General features: G+C 39.1%; 1 protein-coding gene and 1 long non-coding RNA gene across 2 annotated transcripts; both read left to right on the top strand.

The window, feature by feature from the left end:
- Positions 1 to 321: 321 nt before the first annotated feature.
- Positions 322 to 837, top strand: LOC122039592. The gene is made up of 3 exons (XR_006128257.1): positions 322 to 398; positions 489 to 585; positions 778 to 837. It is a non-coding gene; the product is annotated as an uncharacterized LOC122039592 (long non-coding RNA).
- Positions 838 to 8,095: 7,258 nt separating this feature from the next.
- LOC122041040 (pentatricopeptide repeat-containing protein At4g02750-like) lies at positions 8,096 to 10,103 on the top strand. The gene has a single exon (XM_042600573.1). The coding sequence runs from the start codon at positions 8,106 to 8,108 to the stop codon at positions 9,789 to 9,791; it is 1,686 nt and encodes a 561-aa protein (XP_042456507.1). The 5' UTR covers positions 8,096 to 8,105; the 3' UTR covers positions 9,792 to 10,103.
- The last annotated feature ends 12,697 nt before the right edge of the window (positions 10,104 to 22,800 follow it).

Below are 22,800 nucleotides of genomic sequence, written 5' to 3' on the forward strand. Positions count from 1 at the left end.
CCGACGGTTCTCTCCTCTGCCGACGCCAGCGACCCTCCTCTCTGCCTTAGTTCTACCGCCGGCCGAACCCCGAACCTTGTTTTCTTCTTTTTTTTCCGTGTGCCCTAGTGCCGCCACCCGAGAACCCGCGCCTTCTCTCGATTGGTGGCAGCGCCGAGACGAAGCCGAGCGCCGGCCACAGGTTGTTGCTCTTTTGCACAGTGCCGGCCAATTTCTTCTCTGCCGCCGGCGACTAGAGCCACCGCCGATCGCTCTGTGCCCTTCTACTTCTCTGCCGCCACTCTAACCGGAGCCGAGACCTTCTCACAGCAGTGCTGCCGACCGGAAATCCTCTGTGCCCTAGCTGTGAGCATTTCTTCCTCCTCAGAGCAGTGGTGATACGGTATTGTGACAGAAAGGTGAGGGTTTAGGTCGTGATCTAGTGTTCTGTTCTTGTTCTATAGCTACTGTTGATCATAACATTAGATCGGTACCTTTTGGTTTTTCAGATCCTTGGTACAACAGATCGGCGATATTAGAGTTGCCCTATTCCGGCAGCCACTTTTTGTAGCAATCGACAGCACCTTTCCTGCCTGTTGAATTAAGGTAAGGATTAGGGTTTTGATATTTGTGGTAGATTATTGCTAGTTGAGTTAGCAATAATTAATAATTAGGTTTGGAAGTTATGTAATGGTGTAATTGGGGTTAACGAAACTAACCCTAACTGGTTAGTGGGTTAGAAATTTGTTTAGCTATTTGTTTATAATTAAATTAGCTAAACTGTGCGATTTAACACAGGACTTTGATTCGAGACGAGCATCTCGACGTCCGAGTTGGACCATTTCGATTGGAGGCGGGTACTTTGACTTATGTCTTTTGATATGCATAATAAAGTGTTTAACATATAGCAATGATTGTGTTATTTTTTTGATTCGGTTGGTCACTACATGATCTGTTACATGTTGTTTGTTTATTTATTATGCACTGCATGTTATTATTGACCCGACCATACATGCTTTCGGTAGTGACCCAACCATGTGATACATCATGTTCAGGACCTAGGGTTTATATGATACCCTATCTGTTTGTGTACCTTCCATCTGATACATTGATTTGTGGTACACCTTTTATTTATGTATGGATCTTGCTATGCTATTCATGAGATTGCCATGCTTAGTATCATGCATCATGTTTGCATGCTGTGCGATTGTCGGCTTCACTTTGGTTGAGCCCATCGCCAGTTACATGTACTGCACACACCACCCATGGATTAGTTGTATATCTGGCTGGTGTGTGGCGGTTCTGCTGTTTGGCTCCGTTGGTCTGAGGACTCAGCGTGGTAGCCGGCAGTCAGTTCCGCTCTGTTTGGCTCCGTTGGCATTTAGGGTAGCAGCGTGGTAGCCGGCAGATGGTGGACTTTGTTTGGCTCCGTTGGTCAGGAGACTCAGCGTGGTAGCCGGCAGAGATATCCTCCCCGTCATCGTGTACCGGGAGATGAGAGCATTGAGCTCCCCCGTTTATGATTTGGGGTCACAGGACAGGAGTACTCCGACAGCATCCCGTTTACTCTGTCATTGCACAGGAGCATTGATTTCAGAGTATGGGGTTGACATATACATTTATTGCATTTTTATTCGCTTGTGATTGCTGCACTTATATGCTGCATTTGTTTGGATGCATTGATTGACATGCATACAGGATTATGACTCACTCGGTCTGACGACCTGTTACCTTTATACTTTGATCCGGTCAGTACAGTTATCTTCTGATTTCATTTCAGTTGCATTTATCCTCCTCATATTCAGGAGACTGTACGCATGATTAGTGTTGTCTGTTATTTGTTTTATTATGCATATCAGTTGTACCTGCTGAGTGTTGGACTCACCCCGCCTCCATTGTTGATATTTTCAGGTTGAGGCTGTCCGGAGCAGTTCCAGTCGCTGGCCCCCCATCTGCACGTAGAGCTAGTTCTCTACTAGGTTGTTATTTGCTTTATTTTGGTTTTTCTTCCATCAGACTATGTTTTAGTTTTGTTTTGGATTTTATTTATGGATATTGTACGGATTGTTACCGTTTGATGGTCTTTTGGATGGTTTGGTTTTTATTCTACTATATGCCTGCCTGGACGGCAGAAGAGGTGAGTTCGTTGGATTTGAGCTTTACGAGTGTAGTGGAGTAGGGTGGATTTCGAGTCAGAGTCCTACTATTATTGATTACTATTATTAACTGCGTGGTTGTGACAGCCAGAGGCTGAATATCTTTATAAACTGCGTGGTGTTTGTTTTTATTTTTGTTATCATTCCAGCCGCCTGTGGCTGAAGTATATGTGATATGTAGAAAGTTTCTTATTGTCCGCCGTACAGGGGAGATGCTGCCGAAATTTCTTCGGACAGAGTCTCCTCTGGGGCGTGACACTCGTGGCTTGATTCGGGTTCAGATCCGTCTTCATCTTCCGACTCGTCTTCCGTTTCAGCTTCGCGGGCCATCAGTGCGAGATGGCTCTGGTGTTTCTGCTCTTCTGCCTCTGATTCATCCGAGGAATCGTCCCACGTTGCTTTGAGGGCCTTCTTTTTGGTTGACTTCAGTTTATCGAACTTCAGTCTTGGGCATTTGTTCTTGTAATGCCCCTTTTTGTTTCATCTGAAGCACGTTACGTTCTTTTGTTCCGAGGGAGAACTGATCTTTTGAAAGTCCTTTTTGCTGAAGCTTCTTTTTCTCCTAGTGAACATTTTTCTTACCAGGTTCACCAGGTGTTCTTCATCTTCGGTATCTTGATCAGAATCTTCTTCGGATTCAGGCTTGTTCTTCTTTTCCTTGGATGAGCCTGCAAATAAAGCAATACCTTTCTCGACTCCCGCATTAGTTTGTTCATGTAATTCTAACTCACAGAAAAGCTCGTCTAATTTTAATTTAGATAAATTTTTTGAAATTTTGTAGGCATCTACGATTGATGCCCACAGGCTATTACGAGGAAAGGCATTTAGTGCCTATCGCGTGGAGTCCATTAAGAACGTCCTTGATTCTTGCATGCAGTTGACTTGCCGTTTCCCCTTCTTGCATTTTTATATTAAATATTTTATTTAAAAGTAGGTCTCTTTTTATTACCTTCGCGTCGCTTGTTCCTTCGTGCAACTCGATCAATTTGTCCCACAATTCTTTTGCATTCTGATGTGGTCCGACGCGATTCAGCTCTTCTCATGTTAGGCTGCAATGTAGCGTGTTGATAGCCTTGTTTTCTGTTGATGCCTTTTTCCTCATGTCCGGAGTCCACTGTTCCGAGTCTAGTGGAATTCCGGAGTTGTCGACTGGAGTTCGGTACGCTTTTATAACGCTGAACCATTGATCGTAGTCTGTCTTTAGGTATACCTCCATTCTTTTCTTCCAATATGAGAAGTCATCCCCGTTAAATAGGGGAGGACGTACTGTGCTAAAGCCTTCTAGTTGAGACATTCTGCACACAAGTAAACAGAAAAAAAAAATGTTCCAAGACTTGGTCTTGGATTAGTAGTGCGGTGAAAAAAATAATAGCTGTATCTAAATTGGTGTTGCACCAATTAGACTTAATTGCAACAAAAAAAATTCCTAAATTAATAATAATATCAACTTAGAATTTAGGATAAAGAAAGAAGGAAAAAGAAAGTAATTCCACCCCCTGTCTAATTGGTGGTTGCACCAAATCAGAGCGGTACCTGCTCTGATACCACTTGTTGGATCGTGAAACGTCGATAGAGGGGGGGGGGGAATATCGATTAAAAAACGTTTTAAAAAGAGTTAAGTGCAGCGGAATAATAAAGACTGAGACACGATATTTTTTACTTCGTTCGAAGCCTGTGACGACTCCTACTCGAAGGCCCGTACTCCGTGAGTACTTTCGTTGGGCAATCACTAGCAGTTCGAAAAATAATTACAATTAGTACAGGAATGCTAGAAAAATAAAGACAGGTACCGACAAGAATAAAAGAAAGTAAAGGAGCGTCTTGTCGGATCTTCGTTGGTGTCGCTAGAGCGCATAGTAGCAGAGCAAGCAGTAGAAGACTTTCTTTCTGATGATTCTTTAAAGCTCCTCTCTGACCCTTCTTTTATATGAACCTCGGGGCGCCCCGGATCCCTTCCGGGCGCCTGGACCTCCGGGCGCCCGGACCTCCTATTTCCAGGAATTCCTTCTCCTGCAAAATAGAGTTAGTCCGAGGCAAATATACATCCTGTAAAACAGATTGTTAGCACAGTTAAAGTTCAACAGATAAATAAAAAGAGTATGACTTAGATTCCGTCTTTTCGAGACCGGAATCTAGTCACGATCTCGACTTAGATATCCAAAATGGTTCTAAGTCGGATCGACACCTAATGTTCCCTTCCCGGGAATGCGTCCTCGCAGTCACTCCCCTCCAGTGACTTACCTCACATACCTGCCAGACGTCCGGTCAGCCCGTCGACCCGTCTGGACTTCGTGCCAGCTATCCAGTCAGCCCGTCGACCTAGTTGGACTTCTCGCCAAGCGTCCGATCAGCCCGTCGACCCGCTTGGACTTCTCGCCAGCATCCGGTCAGCCCGTCGACCTAGCTGGGCTTCGTGCCAGACATCCAGTCAGCCCGTCGACCAGTCTGGACTTCTCCTGCACACTCGATCAGAGTGTTAGACAACAACAACAAACTAACTTAACCTGATTTGTCATTCATCAAAACCTGGGTTAAATCGTTAGCGCTAACCACACCAACAGGATGAAGTCCCAAACACAAGATATAAGAAACGGGGAGAAAATCCCCTTTTATATTAAGGGGGCATAGCACCCTCATTTTCTCCGCCATGGTCATGCCTTTTGGCACAACCTAGGCATGAAAAGCCTTGATCGAAGAGGCACAACCGTTCTAATTGGCATGGCCAACCCCTTATTTGCCTATGAAAACTTAGCACGACCATGCCATTTGACACAACCTAATCATGATTCGACTCTGGAAGGGCGGCACGACTGTGTGGTTTCACATGGCCACCCCTTGTTGGCTGTTGGTGGTAGGCACGACCTACCCTTGATTTTCCATGAGAGAGAACACACGATCCTACCAGGGGGCACGGCCAGGTTGCTGGATTTTTACAAGTTGGTTCAATGTGTGTTTTTGCTCCATTTTCGCTCCAAATGACATTCTGTCAATGAAAATAAATAAAGAAGTATGACATAATAATGAAATAGGTTATAATAAATATAAATTATATTCATGAAATATAAGTAGATATGAAATTACCTACACACATCACATATTGACAATCATCTCCTAGGATGTGCAAGTTTGGGATGATTGTGTATAAGTTAATACCCAAAGGTGTTTGAAAAGACCGTAAAGATTCACTACTCCTTTTATAAGAAGACATATACCTTATGACCTCTTATCAAGATTATTGTTGGTGCAATTGATCTCTAAGGTTTTAATGCCCGACAAATATATTTAATAGAGTTTGATCAAGGGAAGTCCTAGTCATGGTTAGACAAGTGTGAGAAGTCAACCGAGTGACTAGTCCTAACTGCAGTTAGTCAAGGGAAGTCCTAGTGGCCGCTAGATAAGGGAAATCTCGATATAACGTGGAAGCTAGGTAGAAGGATTCGATAGGTCTGGAGGATCTAATATTGAATCTGTGGTCGACCAATCCAATACTAAGTCTTGGTGAATGGTAACCTTAGGTCCTAGTGAGTGAAGTCAGGTGGAGAAGACCCTAGAGGTAGGTAACTCTAGGCTCTAGTGAGTAAATTCAGATAGAAAAAATCCTAGGGGGAGGTAACCTTAGGTAACGAGAATTCTTGGAGGAGTGAACTCCAACCAAAATTGTACAGTTGGTTTCTGGTCGACCGTGCCGGGTCGACCAGACTAGCGGATTTAGGTAAATCTAAGTTTAGTTTTACCATAGTGTTCTATATTACTATTATTGTTATTGGCTAATATAGTATTGCAGGAAAAGCCTTAGTGGATCATGGATCAGACATTGAGCAGAGAAATTTCAAATAGGTCTAGAGGACCATGTTTGGCAAGTAGGTTGAGGTAAGCAACTGGAGAAGAGCGGCAATTAGGGCATGTTTCGGAAAGGAACAAACTCTAAGTCGCTAATCCAACTGAAGAAACCGGGAAGGTTTCCAAGTTGAGATAAAGACAGTTGTCATGTTGATTACTATTCATGCATTATCTATTATCACTGTGTTAACTCTGTTTTGCAAGAGTATATGCTTTAACTCTGTTTTACAAGAACAAGTCTGATTGGTCAACCGAATCCATGGATTGGTCGATCGAACCAAGTTGATTCAGATCAGAGATTAGATCGAAGCAAGATAGTTTAAGTGACAGATCGATCGTCCGAATAAAGATGACATGACAGAGATCAGATCGAGCCAAAACAAAGAAGGAAACCAGGTTGATCAGTCGACCGAACGATTACTGCATTAATGAAGACATAATGGCGAATCTCGGCGAACAAGGAAACTACACTATTTGGTCAACCGAATAAGGTGATTAGTTAACCAAACCATTAATGATCATAAATGTGCGAAGATCAGATCTTAGTGAAGAAGGAAAGCACGGGGTTCGTTCGACCGATAGGAGGATCAGTCGACTGAAAGGATTAGTCAACCGAATGACTTTTTGGTTGATCGAACCATGCGTATCAATAGGGAGCTCGAGGTCGAAGGCAAGGTATTAGTCATCAGTTCATCTCTATGCGTAGTCTCTGTTCATCCTACTACTCTGCTGGTCATCATCAAGAAAGCTACTACTCCGACCAAGTGCCGACAATCTTCATCGCTATTCTTTTCTGTATATTTACATTTAGCTTGCACTATACTTAATCTCATATAAGATAGTAGGATGTTACTATCTTATACCTTCATCTGTATGAATTGCTTCTTTCCGAAAATTTTGGAAAGAAGAGTTATAGCGAATTGTCCAATGGTGCGATCAAGGATCGCGGGTCTTGAAGTAGGAGTCGACATAGGCTCTAAACTAAGTAATAACCTGAGTCACTTGTCTTTCTTTTGCTATTCTATTTTCCGTTGTTTATCTTATTTGCTTTTATGAGAAAAGAAAAAGTTTTAAACGAGCGATATTCACCTCCCTTCTATTGCTCCTTTTTGATCATTCAATTATTATTCATAAGTCTTTGGCCAAAGTAAAATATGTCAAGAGGATGGTTTTCTTGGACATGCATTTGAGTAATTTGAATCCATAGTACAAAGGAACTATTACATGGGCTAGTTGTGAAATAATTAGCATAGTAATTTGAATCAATAGTACAAAGGAACTATTACATGGGCTAGTTGTGAAATAATTAGCATAGTGAGAATTGACACATAGATCATGTAGTGGATATAAGATGAGTAAAAGGAATATACATTGATCTGTTTGGTAAATTTTACCCCTGACTAGTTTAACATTTGATGCGAGCAAGTCATGGTCGCACACAAGTCATGTAGATCCAAAGCAATCCGAGTTTTAAATTTACACCCTCTATTAGTCTATACATGAGAAAGAACCTCTCCGTCTATATGTCCACAACTCTCATAAATTTTTGATTCATTATAAATCAATTATAAAACCACAAAACTTTTAATGTAAAATTAAAATCATTTTTACAATGGAGTCTTTTTTTTTCCCATCTATCTTGTTTTTTCATCTATCTTTTTTTCCATTCACATTTAACATACTCCGAGAGAGGTGCGTCTAGAGAAATACATTAAATCAAGCGAGTGATTTTGTTAAATTTAAAATGAAATGCACTCTTAGAGTACTTTTATGATTTAAAATAAGCCCCGGGATTACAATGCAGTGAAAAAGCATTAAATTATCATTTAGTCACCTACGATCTGATCTCTAACTATGACGTATTTTTGAAAATTTTTTCAAATAAAATATACAACTATGGGATGTTGGACTTTTGGATCATCGTCACGAGTATTTTTCGATTTATTCTAGCGGTCGGTAGGAAAAATTTGTAGGACTTGATTGATAGGATTGGATCGTTACCTAGGTTCGATGTTACTTGTTTTATTATTTTTTTTTCTGATTTAAAATAAAATTAAAAAAAAAAACAAAAAACAAAGCAATACAAAAGGAAGAGAGGAGAAAGCACTTATTTTGTATTACTACTCTCGGATGTCATCCTTCTCCAAGTCCTCTTCTTCTGTACTACGCTCCTCCGCCAAGCCTCGTCCCCGCACTCTCTCCCCTTCCGAGCTCTTTCATCACAACCGCCGGATCGCCTCCCTCGGCCGCACCGGTCAGCTCCATGCTGCTCGCCAACTGTTCGACGAAATGCCCATCCGCGACACCGTCTCCTGGAACGCCATCCTCACTGCGCACTGGCACAACTCCGACCTCGACGGCTCCAAGAGACTCTTCCAAACTATGCCTCACCCCAACACCGTCTCCTGGAACTCCCTCATCACAGGCTGTTTCCACAACGGTCGACCACAAGAGGCCCTCCATTATTTCCTCAACATGCCTTGTAGTTGTAGGAACGTGGCTTCCTGGAACACCACCATCTCCGGCCTCGTAAGGTACGAGCACTGGGACATCGCTGAGAGACTCTTTCTGAAAATGCCTGCGAAAAACGTTATCTCATACACCGCCATGATAGATGGACTCGCTCGGAGAGGAGAAGTTGATAGAGCCCGCAACTTGTTCGACCGAATGCCCAAGAGAAATACTGTATCGTGGGGTGCCATTATAAGCGGGTACGGCGAAAATGGCCTGTTTGAGGAAGCTCGAACCTTGTTCAATAGAATGCCAGAGAAGAACCTAGTTGCAATCACGACGGTCATCACCGGGTACTGCAAGCAGGGCAGAGTGGATAAAGCAAGGGAACTTTTTGATGGGATTCAACATAAGGATTTAATCTGTTGGAACGCAATGCTGTCAGGCTATGTTCACAATGATCATCCCGGGGAAGCACTGAAGCTATTCATCCAACTACTAGAAACCGGTATGAAACCTGACCATTATACGTTAATTGCAGTCGTGAAAACATGTTCGTCTGTCGGTTTGCTGCAACAAGGGAGGCTTGTTCATGCTTACGCTATTAAAACCACCAATTGGCATTTGAACGTGTCCTTATGCAACGCATTGGTGACCATGTACAGCAAGGGCGGGTGCATTAGTGATTCGGAGTTGCTCTTCTGGAACATCCACAACAAAGACCTTGTCTCCTGGAATGCAATTATCGCAGCATTCTCGGAACATGGCAACCAAGAGAAAGTTGTTTCTCTGTTCAATGAGATGGAAGAAGATGGCATCACACCCGATGACATCACTTTCCTAAGCATATTGTCTGCGCTGGGACGTCCTGCAAAGATAAAAGATAGCTTAAATTGGTTTAGCCTAATGATTTCCAAATACGGGATACAACCGAAGGCTGAACACTATGCTTCCGTTGTCGATGCGCTGTGCCGTGCAGGCCATTTAGAGAAGGCATGCAAGTACGTGGGAGGAATGCCACTTAAAGCACGGAATTTTGCTTGGAGTGCTATACTAGCAGCCTGTCAAACGAACTCTCACGTCGAATTAGGAGAGTCGGCGGCTAAGAAGCTACTCGTGTTGGATTCTGAAAACTCAGGGGCATATGTGGCGTTGTCAAATATTTATGCTGAAGCTGGTATGTGGAGGGAAGTGACTAAAGTGAGGGCCATGATGAGGCAAAATAGAGTGAAGAAGCAACCAGGGTACAGTTGGACTGAGATATCTGGCAATATTCATTTGTTTCTTGTGGGTGATGCATCACATTCAGAGATCGACAAGATTCTATGTGAGCTTGAGAAGATAGGTATCGCCTCTAGGGCATAGTTTAGTTAATTATCATATAATAGATTTATAGAATTTAATAAGGGTCAAACCTTGTTTAAAAAATGGGAAATTACTCTTTCATGTGATGATTAATTTTGATTTTCTGATTTACTCCTTCCCAATAATATGAGGTAGTCATATAAATATAAGGTGTTAGGATTATAGATTTTTACCTTTTTATAGAATTGAGAGGATAGGTATCCATATGAAGCTGTTGAACCCAAACGTATCCATAAAGCAATCTTATATTTACTAAGACATGTAATTTATTTGTAGAATATAAATTCATTTCTTTTTAATGGGAAAATGTACTTAGACAGAATAAATAATTAGTATTTTTGTTAGTTGGCATAAGGTATTCAGTTTATACATTAATTTTGGAGTGACTGATTTGGTTCCATGAAAATTTTTTATTGATCATCCGGATAAATCAAGAACGCTCACAATACGCGACCCATCAATCTAGTATTTTTAGATTAACCGCTAAATAAGGAAAATCCATATGTTTAATTCACTAAAATTAGGACTTGATCTTAGATACTTTAGAAATTGAAAAGACATCTTACCGCTATCATATTACCCTGGGCAATAAAGAAATAATTAATGATTGTGTTGCATGTTTCATGATCATATTACCACTATTACGAATGACAGAGTGGACATTACGGGACAAGCTACATCCAACTCTATCTACCACTACCCTTAAATGACCTACTAGACAGTGAATATAATTGACAATCCTCTGGATCATAAGCGAGACATAGTTCGTCTGCATGCAAGCAATGCAATAATGTGCACAATGCTAATATCCATGACTCAAACATTGTCATTATCAATACAACAACTTGGTAAACATAAGTAAATCCAGAAACATGATCTATAAATCACATATATCTATATGTATGAAAAGACCCAACAAATGTCTACTAAACATTATGCATAGTAATAGTAACACCTATAGTACACACCACACTCATGTGTACACTACAAAGTATAGGCTGTCAAATAAAATAACTCCTATAGTGCACACCATACACGTGTACACACTACATGAATATGAATAATCAATATGTCACTCCTATGGTATACATCAAACACGCATGTACACTATAGAATATGAATATTTAAAGATAAGACTATATGAGAAATAAATAAATCATCTTTAAGATCAAGCATAAAAGTATCAAGTTCAGTTATAATACGAGTAGGGCAAGGTAATTAATCTACTTTATCAATTAGTTTCATGTACTAGGGTTAATGAACTACAAAGGTCAGAAACCTAGATCCACTGTAGATGCCAATTAACTAGTTTCATGTACTTTATCAACTAGTTTCTAAATGTACTCTAATCTAGACAACTTACTTGAATCATATACCTACAACCAATAACACAATTAAAACTTAGATCCACTATAGATCGGGTAACGAAATTAAATCCTAAATCACTTTTAAACCCTCTATTATAGGTTATGATTGTTTCTGATTAATTAACTATCAATCTCAACTAATCTCTTTCAAATCCAACAACCTATGTATCAAACTCCGATTATCAAGTAATAAACCTAATTAATCATCCAATCAATCAAACCTTCCTATTAACATGCTCCAATTTAATTTCCTTAATTTGTTAACCTAGCATCAAGAATCATCCACATTTATTTACACTCAAATTCTAATTAACATCATCATTTTCAGCATTTACAAAAAGTTAATCACCTCAAAACAATACACCAGATTTTATCCTTCCTAGATCCATGACTAAATCTTGAATCTTGATTAATTAGAGAATATTTAATTAAACTCCAATTAAAATTGTTTAATCAATCACAACAATCGTATTTAGTTAGTGTTTACTCTAATCGACCGCTTCTTCTCCGGTAGCAACTCACTACGCACGGTGGTGGTCAGCTAGAGGAGGCAGCAACCACCAGGTTGGGTTGTGGCAGCTGGTGCTAGACTTGTTGGATGCTAATTGGAATTCTGTTCTGTTTCCCTTGTTCAAAAATTTATACAAGAACAGAACTTTTCCTAGCAGCCCATGTGCTCTACAGAAGTTAAACTTAGATTGCAAACGAAATTTAATATTTTTAATCCAAGTTGTTGTTCAGAAGTTAAATTAGATTGGAAACGGAACTTAACATTTTTATTCCAAGTTCAACCCATGTGTTATTCAGAAGTTAAACCATATTACACAAGTTGATTAAATATCTATTTCAAAAATTGGCTTCTAGGTTAAACATGGCGAGACACTCGACCTTCTTGGGTATGGGATCATCCACCACTTCCTAGACAAAGCATTTCAAAGAAATTGAATATTTAAACTTATTACAGTAACCTTAGGTTTAACTATAGAGACCACAATAGAAACACAAAATTGAATTACAAAATCGCTAGCCTCTTGTGTTGGTATTTCAGGATCCATACAAAGAAAAACTAAAGTAGTTCACTGCGGAAACAATTAACTAGTTATACCTTTCTTTGTATCTTAAATACCTTTTGATCTTCTGCTATATTCCTCTCCTCTTCTTGGACGTCGTGTGGGAGACGATCTACCAAGATGAAGACACCCGACCTTCTCCTTCTTTTCCAACCTTTCGGCCACCAAAGAATACAAAGTGAAGAGGTCTTCTTCTTCTTCTCCACCAAGCAACCGGTCACCAAGGTTGAAGAGAGGTTCCGGCCTCAAGAGAGAAAGGGAGAAGAAGGGTCGGCCACCAAAGAGAATAAAAAAAAGAGAGCCTTAGGTTGTATTATTAGAGAGCATCCCTTCCTCCTCTTTTATAATCTTTGCTAGTGGCTAATAAGGAAAGTTTTTAATAAAATTTCCTTTTATTTGCTATTGTAGATGGTTACAAAAAAGGAAAGATTTTAACAAAATTAAAATCTCTCTTTTAAACCATTGTAAATAGCTATAAAAGGAAAGATTATAACAAAATTTTGTTTTAAACAAAATCTTCCTTTTATTCCTATAATGGTTGGTTACAAAAAAGGAAAGATTTTAACAAATTAAAATCTCTCTTTTAACCATTTTAGATAACTATAAAAAAGAAAAGATTTTTAAAAAATTAAAATATCTCTTTTAACTATTGTAGATAACTACAAAAAGGAAAGATTTTAACAAAATTAAAATCTATCTTTTAATCCATTGTAGAAAGTTATAAAAGGAAAGATTTTAACAAAATTTTGTTTTCAACAAAACTTCTTTTTCTCTTCTTGTATGGCCAGCCCCATGCTTGGGCACCAAGCATGGCTTGGCCGGCCCACATTTTGGGCAACAAGAGGGCTTGGCCGGCCCCTTGCTTGGACACCAAGCAAGGATGTGGTCGGCCCCTCATTTGGGTAAGAAGCAAAATTAATACGGGTGAACACGAGGCTTTATAGAGGCTACAGCAGGGACCGAGAGGGGGATTTAGTTTTGTCCTTCTGATGAACTTGAGCTTTCTATGTTCGACCCGAACACTCAACTCAAGTTCATCAATAATAACTCATACCACTAAAGAGTTATTATTAAACTACCGCACTAATCCCATATTACATTATGAGATCCTTCTTATCATGAGTGCATTAATTTCCCTGTATTTAAGATATTGAATGTCCATTAATTAAATGAGTTACTAATAACTCAATTAATATCTAGCTCTAAGAGTAGTACCACTCAACTTCATTATCATGCAGGACTAAGTCCACCTGCAGGGTTTACATGATAATCCTTATGAGCTTCTCAAGGGGACATCATCAACCTAGATAACTAGGGCACAATTTCCTTCTATAATCAACAACACCCCATATAAATAATATTATTTACCAACTTATCGGGCCTATTAATTTAACGAATAAATCTCACCCATTGATAATTAAAGAAATAAATACTAAGTATATGTGATTGTTATTATATCGGGATTAAGAGTACGCACATCCATAATAACAGAGGTTATGTTCTTTTATGCAGTCAGTATAAAAGGAATAACCTCAAATGATCCTGCTCAATACACACATAGTGTACTAGTGTAATTTTATGGTCAAGATAAATTATTACCAAATTACACTAAAACTATTCCAATGGGTTATCCCAATCCATCTTGGTTGTGGGCTACTATTTATAATTTATAAGGAACTAATTGTTGGAGCAATCCCGATGGTCCGCGAGACCATGTGTTTTGGTGTTTGGGCAAAGGGTTTAAGTTAGGTTCACCCTTGTATTTGATATGTGTACTTGAGTTGTGCAGGACTGCAGGATACACATGTGACTCAGGTTGATGGCTTCGGGTCCGGTGAAGGATGGAGCATCTGAGGGACCGTGGACAAGGCAGCGAGGACAAGGGCCGAGGGAAGCGACTTCGAGGCATACGCGAAGGATGGCATTGGGGACGAGCCGCGGGCTTGAATGCATTCGAGGGACGAGAGCCAAAGGAAGTAGACTTGAAGGCAAGAGGTCAAAGCTGCAAATGAAGTGTCAAATGAGTTGTAAGGGTGAGGGTACGAGTGCATGAGAGATTGTACTCGGAGTAAAATCCTAGTTTTAGGGTTTTACTGTAGCGTTACTATAGCAGTATTATAGCGTTACTGTAGCAGTACTATAACAGTACTGTAGCAGTCGACTGCATGTTTTAGCAGTCGACTGGTGCAGTCGACTGGGGCAGTCGACTGGCAGCGAACAGAATGTCTCTGTTCGTATGGAATCGAGCTGTTGGGATGTAACGGTCGAATTTCCACTGAGGGCAGTCGACTGCATGTTTTGGCAGTCGACTGGTAGGCGGGGTTTTCAACCCGCGCCCTATATAACCAAGGCTTGGAAGCTTGGTTATCCCTGACGAAATTAGACTTGGTTAAGGTCTAATTAGTAGTCTACAAGTGCTCAAGAGTTTCCCTTGTGTCCAAGAGGTCTTGGTGAGTTTGTGGTGAGGTTTCTCCACCCACAAGGAGGTTTGAGCTAGCCGGAGGTCTTCCGGGGAGTAATCCACCGACGGATAGGGATCGTCCACGTTACGGACACGCCGTGGAGTAGGAGCTTTATCTCCGAACCACGTAAATGTTCGTGTAGCTTGGTTTGCATTCTTTCCTTTAGTATTTAGCTTTCTACTTGCTTTGTTTGCATTTCCGCTTGCGCACTAACGTTGTAGAAAGAAGCGAGGATTTGCGGGTGCCGTCTATCCAACCCCCCTTCAAGCCGGCCGTCCGATCCCCAACAAGTGGTATCAGAGCGAGGACGCTCTCCGTTGGACTAACCGCCAAGGAAGCACAAGATGACCGGCTTGATAGAACCGCCAAAGTTTGAAGAAGGAAGCCTTGGGGACATCACATTTTGGATGATGAAGATGGAAGTCTTCTTCGACACGGATTGGGATACAATGATGGTGATCAAGTACCCGTTCGAAGTCCCAAGAGACAAGAAGGGAAAAAGGCTCCGACCACGACATTGGACGGAAGAGCAAACCACACGATCGGAGGCAAATTCAAAGGTAATATCTATATTGATTGATATTTTGCCTAATCATGTGATAAATGGTGTAGGTGAGTATAAGAACGCCCACGAGTTGTGGAGCAAGGTTAAGATGGTTCTACAAGAAGAACCTAAACCTACACAAGAGGACGAAGAACCCATTGAGATGAGTCTAGTTGCTCAAGTTGAAGAGGAGCAAACGGAAGTTGAGTCATGCTCAACTTCCAAGGAGGAGAAGGAGGATGAAGAAGCATCGTCAACATCCTCAAGGGTTGAAGAAGAATCCAAGACGGAGGAAGAAGAGATCTTGGAGGTCAACCTAGTGAGCACCTCCACCGAAGCAAAGTCAAAGGACCATATCATTTGCTTCGGTTGCAATGAGAAGGGACACTACAAGAGTAGGTGTCCATTGGGTAAGAAGAAGGTTACTCCTAAACTCAATCAAGTTTTTTTGAATACTAACATGGGTTGTAGGAATGAAGAAGGCCAAAGGACGAGAATGTGCATTACATGCTTCACGTGTGGGGAGAAGGGTCACTACCACACAAAATGCCCCAAGAAGAGGGAAATCAAGAAGCTTGCGCATCTAAAGAAATGGGAGAAGAAGAAGAGGAGCTCAAATCAAGGGGGAGCTTCAAGGGTAAGGAAGGTATACCCTAATTTGAAATGCAATTCAAATTTTCATGTTCCCATGCATGCTAGGAGAAATGATTTTGATTATCATTGTATGCCCATGTAAAATTTTGGATTTAAATATCATGATAAGAATAGGGTAAATGTTGATCATAACCCTAGGAGACCTATGCATGATAGTCCTAGGAAAGTTAAATTCTCATTACCTAAGGAGAAGAAGGTAATAGAGAACCAAGACATTAATCCCAAGAAGGGGAGACATATGCCTAGGAAGGCTAGGTCTTGGAATGTCCATGGTGGACATGTTGACTCTAGGGTTAGGAACCTAGAAAGGGAAAATCAAGCTTTGAAGTCAAAGCTTGATAATTTGGAGAAATTCCTTAAGAGATTCACTATTGGATCTAAGGGATTAAATATGGTGTTGGGTAGTCAAAGACCCAATAATGATAGATCGGATTTGGGATACCAATCTAGCACCTCAAAGGCCAAAGAGAGATCATATGCTAGGGTGGCAAATGATCATGGCAAGGGAGGATCATCCAAGGCTAAGGGAAAGTCTTATGCTAGGGTTGCATATGACTATAGCAAGGATGATGTGTCCAAGGTCAAGAAGATAAGGAAATCTTCTAAGAGACATCATTGTGGTTTAGCCACAATAGATGAGTCACCTAAGGAGGTGGCTAAGGTTAAGAGTTCTAGGGGGAGTTCAAAGAGTCAAATTGGGACCCATGGTAAATGGATCTCAGGTGGGTACTACTTGGGAGTCTAGAGGAGCCATGGAGTGTGCCAAATGATTTGGAGACGGACTTGAGTCTCAAATCTAGGGAATTGGCACACATGGGTTGTGTTTCATGCTTGAAAATATGACATTGGGGTCATATATCATGATAATTGATTTTGGATGTATAGATGCCATATAAACCAATGCTAGGGATGCATTGTCGGTTAGTATGGGCAAATACATCAAGAGGAAGCCAAAACTAGGACTTTAGGTCAAAGTTCAATTGAACTTTTTAGCTAGTTTTGTGTTTTGTGTCAATCTTGGGATTGGTGATAGATATATTTTATATATATTTTTTCCAAGTAGATATTGATATAATAGACCTCTCCACAAAATTTGGGAATTTTTGGACGTCTGTGGAATTTCTGGCGCATTTATGAAGTTGGCCAGAAAAGGCTGATTTTTTCATGAATAGTGTACCAGTCGACTGGTACAGTTACCAGTCGACTGGTAACACTGTTCACGAGCACAGAATGTCTCTGTAAGCTCGTTTTCATGGGGGCAGTCGACTGGTACTTCTTGCAGTCGACTGATACCAGTCTGGAAGTGTTTTCAGCACTAGATTTTGACCGGGTCAGCTCATATAGATGTATGAGATCCATGGGGGATACATACATGAGTTTAGGGTCATTTGGATGACAAGTTTTCAATAATTGAGATATTGTTGGAGAACTTTTTGGATGTTAGACAAAGGGGGAGAAGTAAGGTTTAGTTGGGAAAACTTGAAAGTACCTTTGTGTAAGGGGAGCCTTGGGATAGGTTCTTAAAAAGCACGTTGTAAAAATCCTAGCTCATGGGGAGCATAGGAGTAGGGTGAGCCTTGGGATAGGTTCAAATGCATGATGCATTGTTTCGGTGGTTGCCAAGTGTGTAGCCTTGGCATCGTAAGTCCATTCGGCAGTGTAAGTCCAAGTGTGTAGCTTTGGCAACGTAAGTCCATTTGTTTTAGCATGTTTATTTGTTATATGTTTTCCCTAACTTAAACGTATTTCCAAACACCAAAAAGGGGGAGATTGTTGGAGCAATCCCGATGGTCCGCGAGACCATGTGTTTTGGTGTTTGGGCAAAGGGTTTAAGTTAGGTTCACCCTTGTATTTGATATGTGTACTTGAGTTGTGTAGGACTGCAGGATACACATGTGACTCAGGTTGATGGCTTCGGGTCCGGTGAAGGATGGAACATCCGAGGGACTGTGGACAAGGCAGCGAGGACAAGGGCCGAGGGAAGCGACTTCGAGGCATATGCGAAGGATGACATTGGGGACGAGCCGCGGGCTTGAATGCATCCGAGGGACGAGAGCCAAAGGAAGTAGGCTAGAAGGCAAGAGGTCAAAGCTGCAAATGAAGTGTCAAATGAGTCGTAAGGGTGAGGGTACGAGTGCATGAGAGATTGTACTCGGAGTAAAATTCTAGTTTTAGGGTTTTACTGTAGCGTTACTGTAGTAGTACTGTAGCAGTCGACTGCATGTTTTAGAAGTCGACTGGTGCAGTCGACTGGGGCAGTCGACTGGCAGCGAACAGAATGTCTCTGTTCGTATGGAATATAGCCGTTGGGATGTAACGGTCGAATTTCCACTGAGGGCAGTCGACTGCATGTTTTGGCAGTCGACTGGTAGGCGGGGTTTTCAACCCGCGCCCTATATAACCAAGGCTTGGAAGCTTGGTTATCCCTGACGAAATTAGACTTGGTTAAGGTATAATTAGTAGTCTACAAGTGCTCAAGAGTTTCCCTTGTGTCCAAGAGGTATTGGTGAGTTTGTGGTGAGGTTTCTCCACCCACAAGGAGGTTTGAGATAGCCGGAGGTCTTCCGGGGAGTAATCCACCAACGGATAGGGATCGTCCACGTTACGGACACGCCGTGGAGTAGGAGCTTTATCTCCGAACCATGAAAATGATCGTGTAGCTTGGTTTGCATTCTTTCCTTTAGTATTTAACTTTCTACTTGCTTTGTTTGCATTTCCGCTTGCGCACTAACGTTGTAGAAAGAAGCGAGGATTTGGGGATGCCTTCTATCCAACTCCCCTTCAAGCCGGCCGTCCGATCCCCAACACTAATAACATGTACTACTAGAAAATTAGGCTTTTGAGACACAACAAAATATGTCTTAAATTATAAATTTAGTGTCTCAAAATGTTTTTGAGACGGTAATGAGACAGTAATGTAGCTGCCCCTAATACAAGCGTCTCAAAAAAATATTGAGATAGTTGTACTGTCTCAAATGTTATTTAAGACAATGATGAGACAGTTGTTCAGTTGTCTCAAAAATATTTTAGACAGTTATTGTTTTGTCTCAAATGTTATGTCTTATCATGTGAAAAAAACTAAAGACACTAAATTGAGATGGTAATTTGCTGTCTCAAATAGAAGTGAAGACATTAAATTACTGTCCCTAATATTTTAACTTATTAGATGCAACAATTATGACAAAAATTAATAATATTAAAAGAACATTTATTATACATATTAATCTAGATCAAATTTATTAAATTGTCATTTCAAGACAAAAGTAAAAACTCTCTTTTTATAAATTAAAAATGATATACACAATATAAAATTTTATAGTCATTAATTGAAGTGCATCCAATATTCATCCAATAACAGAAATATCTACGTATCTATCATTAATTTGATAATAAAAAAAATAACTATTCCCATGAAAGTTACATAAAAGAAAGTCTAAAGAACAACTCCTCATGATCTAAAGATAACTTCTATAATCTTTCTTCATCAGAATCCTGAACATAAAAAAAAACTCTTATTAGAGATAAAGATGGTTTATAATATATATTGTTAAAAAATATCAATAAATAAAACTTTTCAATAAGAAATCTCATCATCTAACACATAATCCACTTTCTTGCAACTATATATATAAAATATAAACAACCCCAAGTTAAACAAACCTCTTCATTACGTAATAAGAAATGATGGTTTATGTGTTTGTCGATATCTTTGTGCCTTTCAAGTTGTTGAACCTGTAAAATAAATTTATCTATAGCTTAAAAATATGTACACTGCTACATCACCAAAATTGTTAATAAAACTAAAAAAAATCATATGAAAACAACTACTAATGTACTTGTTGGTTATCCAATCCTTGTTCATGTGAAATAATATTATCTGCAACCTAAATAAAAAATAAGTACGTATCACAAAACTATTAAAATTCATTATAAAAGTCAGATATTTAAATAAAGTAAAGATACCTTTTGATTACTAAATTCACTGGATTCCATACCAAGATGAGTCAATGGGGATTCATGATTCTCTAACTTTGATTGAAGTGCATCTATTTGAGTTTCTCCTATAAATTCAACAAAAGTAAAAGACTTGTAAATTACAATAAGTAAAAAAGGACCAACAAAGAGGGGTGATAAATAATACGAGAAATTTAAAAAATAATTGAACACTTTAAAAATCTATATAAACTAATCTAAATTTGGCAAGGTTAAACTAGGATATAAATTGGGTGGATTAATTGATTATGAATTTTGTTGTTCATCAATGAGCTCCAAAGTTTGAGCTTGCAATGTTGATACTTGTTGAACTTGTGATTGATGCTTGGATCTTGTTTGTGGACGATGAACTATTGGACATAATATATTATTTGGTCTTTGTTGTTGTGGTTTCTCTTGTATACATGTGGGAGGATGCACTTGAGATAAATTACCCTGAGCAAGGCATCTTCCTTGGTTTTTAGTCACTCCTTTATTAGTTTCTCCTAGAAATTCAACAAATGTAAAAGACTTTTAAATTAACACTAAGTAAAAAAGAACCAATAAAGAAAGGTGACAAATAATGCAAGAACTTTAAAAAATAATTGAACACTTCATAAATCAATATAAATTAACCTGAATTTGGCAAGGTTAAACTAGGTTGTGAATTAGGTGGATCAATTGATTGCAAGTTTTGTTGTTCATCAATGAACTCCAAAGTTTAAGCTTGCAATGTTGATGCTTGTTGAACTTGTGATTGATACTTGGATCTTGTTTGTGGATGATGAACTATTGGACGTAATATGTTATTTGGCCTTTGTTGTTGCGGTTTCTCTATTACACATGTGGAAGGATGCACTTGAGATATACTACCTTTTACCACATTTGCTTGATCACCATTTAATTTTTTCAACATGGTTATCTCTTTCTATTTTTTGTCTAACCATGATGACCTATCATGAAAAAAAATCAACATATTAGTCAAAGGCCAAAAAAAGGTTAATTACACATTTGAAGCTAAACTTGGAAAAGAAAATATTGATGACCAATTATTAAATTATAAATAAATCAGAATAATACTGAAAAATTGATTATGCATCAAGCATAAATGAAGAATAAAAATGAAATAGAAATACAATTAAAAAAAACAAGTCTCTACTCAATAATAAATAAAATATATATTAAAGATTAACAATACAATAAACAATCCTAATATATTTCATCATTCTCTACACCTTCTTCGTCATGTCCAAGATCAATGGCTCCATCAACAACTACATCTTCCCTCACCCAAGCATTATCCTCATCCCTAATAGGAATATTATCATCCAAAGTTTGAGAAGAACAGTTTACTAGTAAAAACCACACTCACCACCCCTGGCCCTCATATGCTGCATCACAATCCAATGAATTTAAGCCTACCAACCAACCAACCAAGAACCCTAAAAAGAAATCCACCAACCACATCCTTTTTATATACATCCACAGTTGTTTAATTGCCTCGGCCAGCTTAGAGCAGAGGTCCGACAAAATTGGAGTATTCATCCAATTCCTTAGCACCACCCATGTATAATACTGGCACTTGACCATTGAAAAAAGTTTCTAAATGTAACCAAGCCGAACATTTGGATCCACAATTGTGAATTTGAAACATTAGACTTATTGCAGGTTATATTGATATCGTATATGCTTGACTTGTAGAGAACGACAGTGCGAACATGATATAGTATGTGGGATCACAAGCAATGAGTAGAAACTTTGTTTGATCTTTACAAAGGTCTCGCGAGCGCCATCAACCTCACGACGCCGACAGATGCGGTAAGAGAGGCAATCTCAATAGGTTGGATGAAGAGAAGAGAAGAACTAAAGAAGTACATGAGATTTGCCATGGAGATCGTCGTTGCCTCAGTCAGCTCGTCGCCCTCCTCTTCATCGTCGCCCTCTTCGCCATGTTCCCTTTTGTCGCAAAAAAGAAAAAAATAGAAACCTAAATCTTTTAAAAATAATAACAAATGTAAATAATTTAATGTTAAAATAAAAAATCTAAAACTTCTAATTATAATAATACCATCGATGATGCATGTTAATATATAATGAACTTATTATTTATTTCAATATCATAGGACTATCAAAAAAATTAGTATATTATTAAATATTTAATATGTTTTTTTCATAATTTTTAAATTATCAATAATCTAAACATAAATTATAAATTAAAATTTTTTATTAATATATATATATATATATATATATATATATTCGATCCGTGTTATGATTGTTCCATGAAAAAATATTGGAACTGGAATGGTACGTTGAGTCTGTAACGATTATCGTGACCATTCTGATGAACCATATTCAAGATAATTTGAGACAAATATTTTTTTTACCGTTTTATTTGAATGCCTTATATAATTATATTTTTAACCGTCTTTATTAGGTGTCTTATTTAGTTGAATTTGAGACAAAATCTTAAATACTGTCTTAAATTTAATGTCTCCATGTAAAATTTTGAGATATCTATTATTACTGTCTTAATTACTTAGTATTTGAGATGAATTTTGTTACTGTCTTAAAATTTTTATCTCAAAAGCCTAGTTTTCTAGTAGTGATGATCTTCTGTGTGATACCACACACCATGTTATCTACAATATAAATTAAATGGACAACTGCATTTTACTTAATGCAGACATTTGACCAATGTGATTCTCATTTCAAAATAAATTTTCATACAAAAAGCTAGGCTTTTAGTATACATCCTAACAATCTCCCACTTATACTAAAAGATTATGCTGCTATATATGCTGCCATACATCTGATTGTCATCCTCTCAACATGTCCATCAAAAGCTCTCGCCTGAAGGGCCTAAGTGAAAGGATCCAGGTTATCTGCTGATGCAATCTTTGTGGCAACAATTTCTCCTCATTCTACGATGTCTCGTAT

This window comes from Zingiber officinale, chromosome 2A (assembly GCF_018446385.1).
Source record: "Zingiber officinale cultivar Zhangliang chromosome 2A, Zo_v1.1, whole genome shotgun sequence".
Lineage (NCBI taxonomy): Eukaryota > Viridiplantae > Streptophyta > Magnoliopsida > Zingiberales > Zingiberaceae > Zingiber > Zingiber officinale.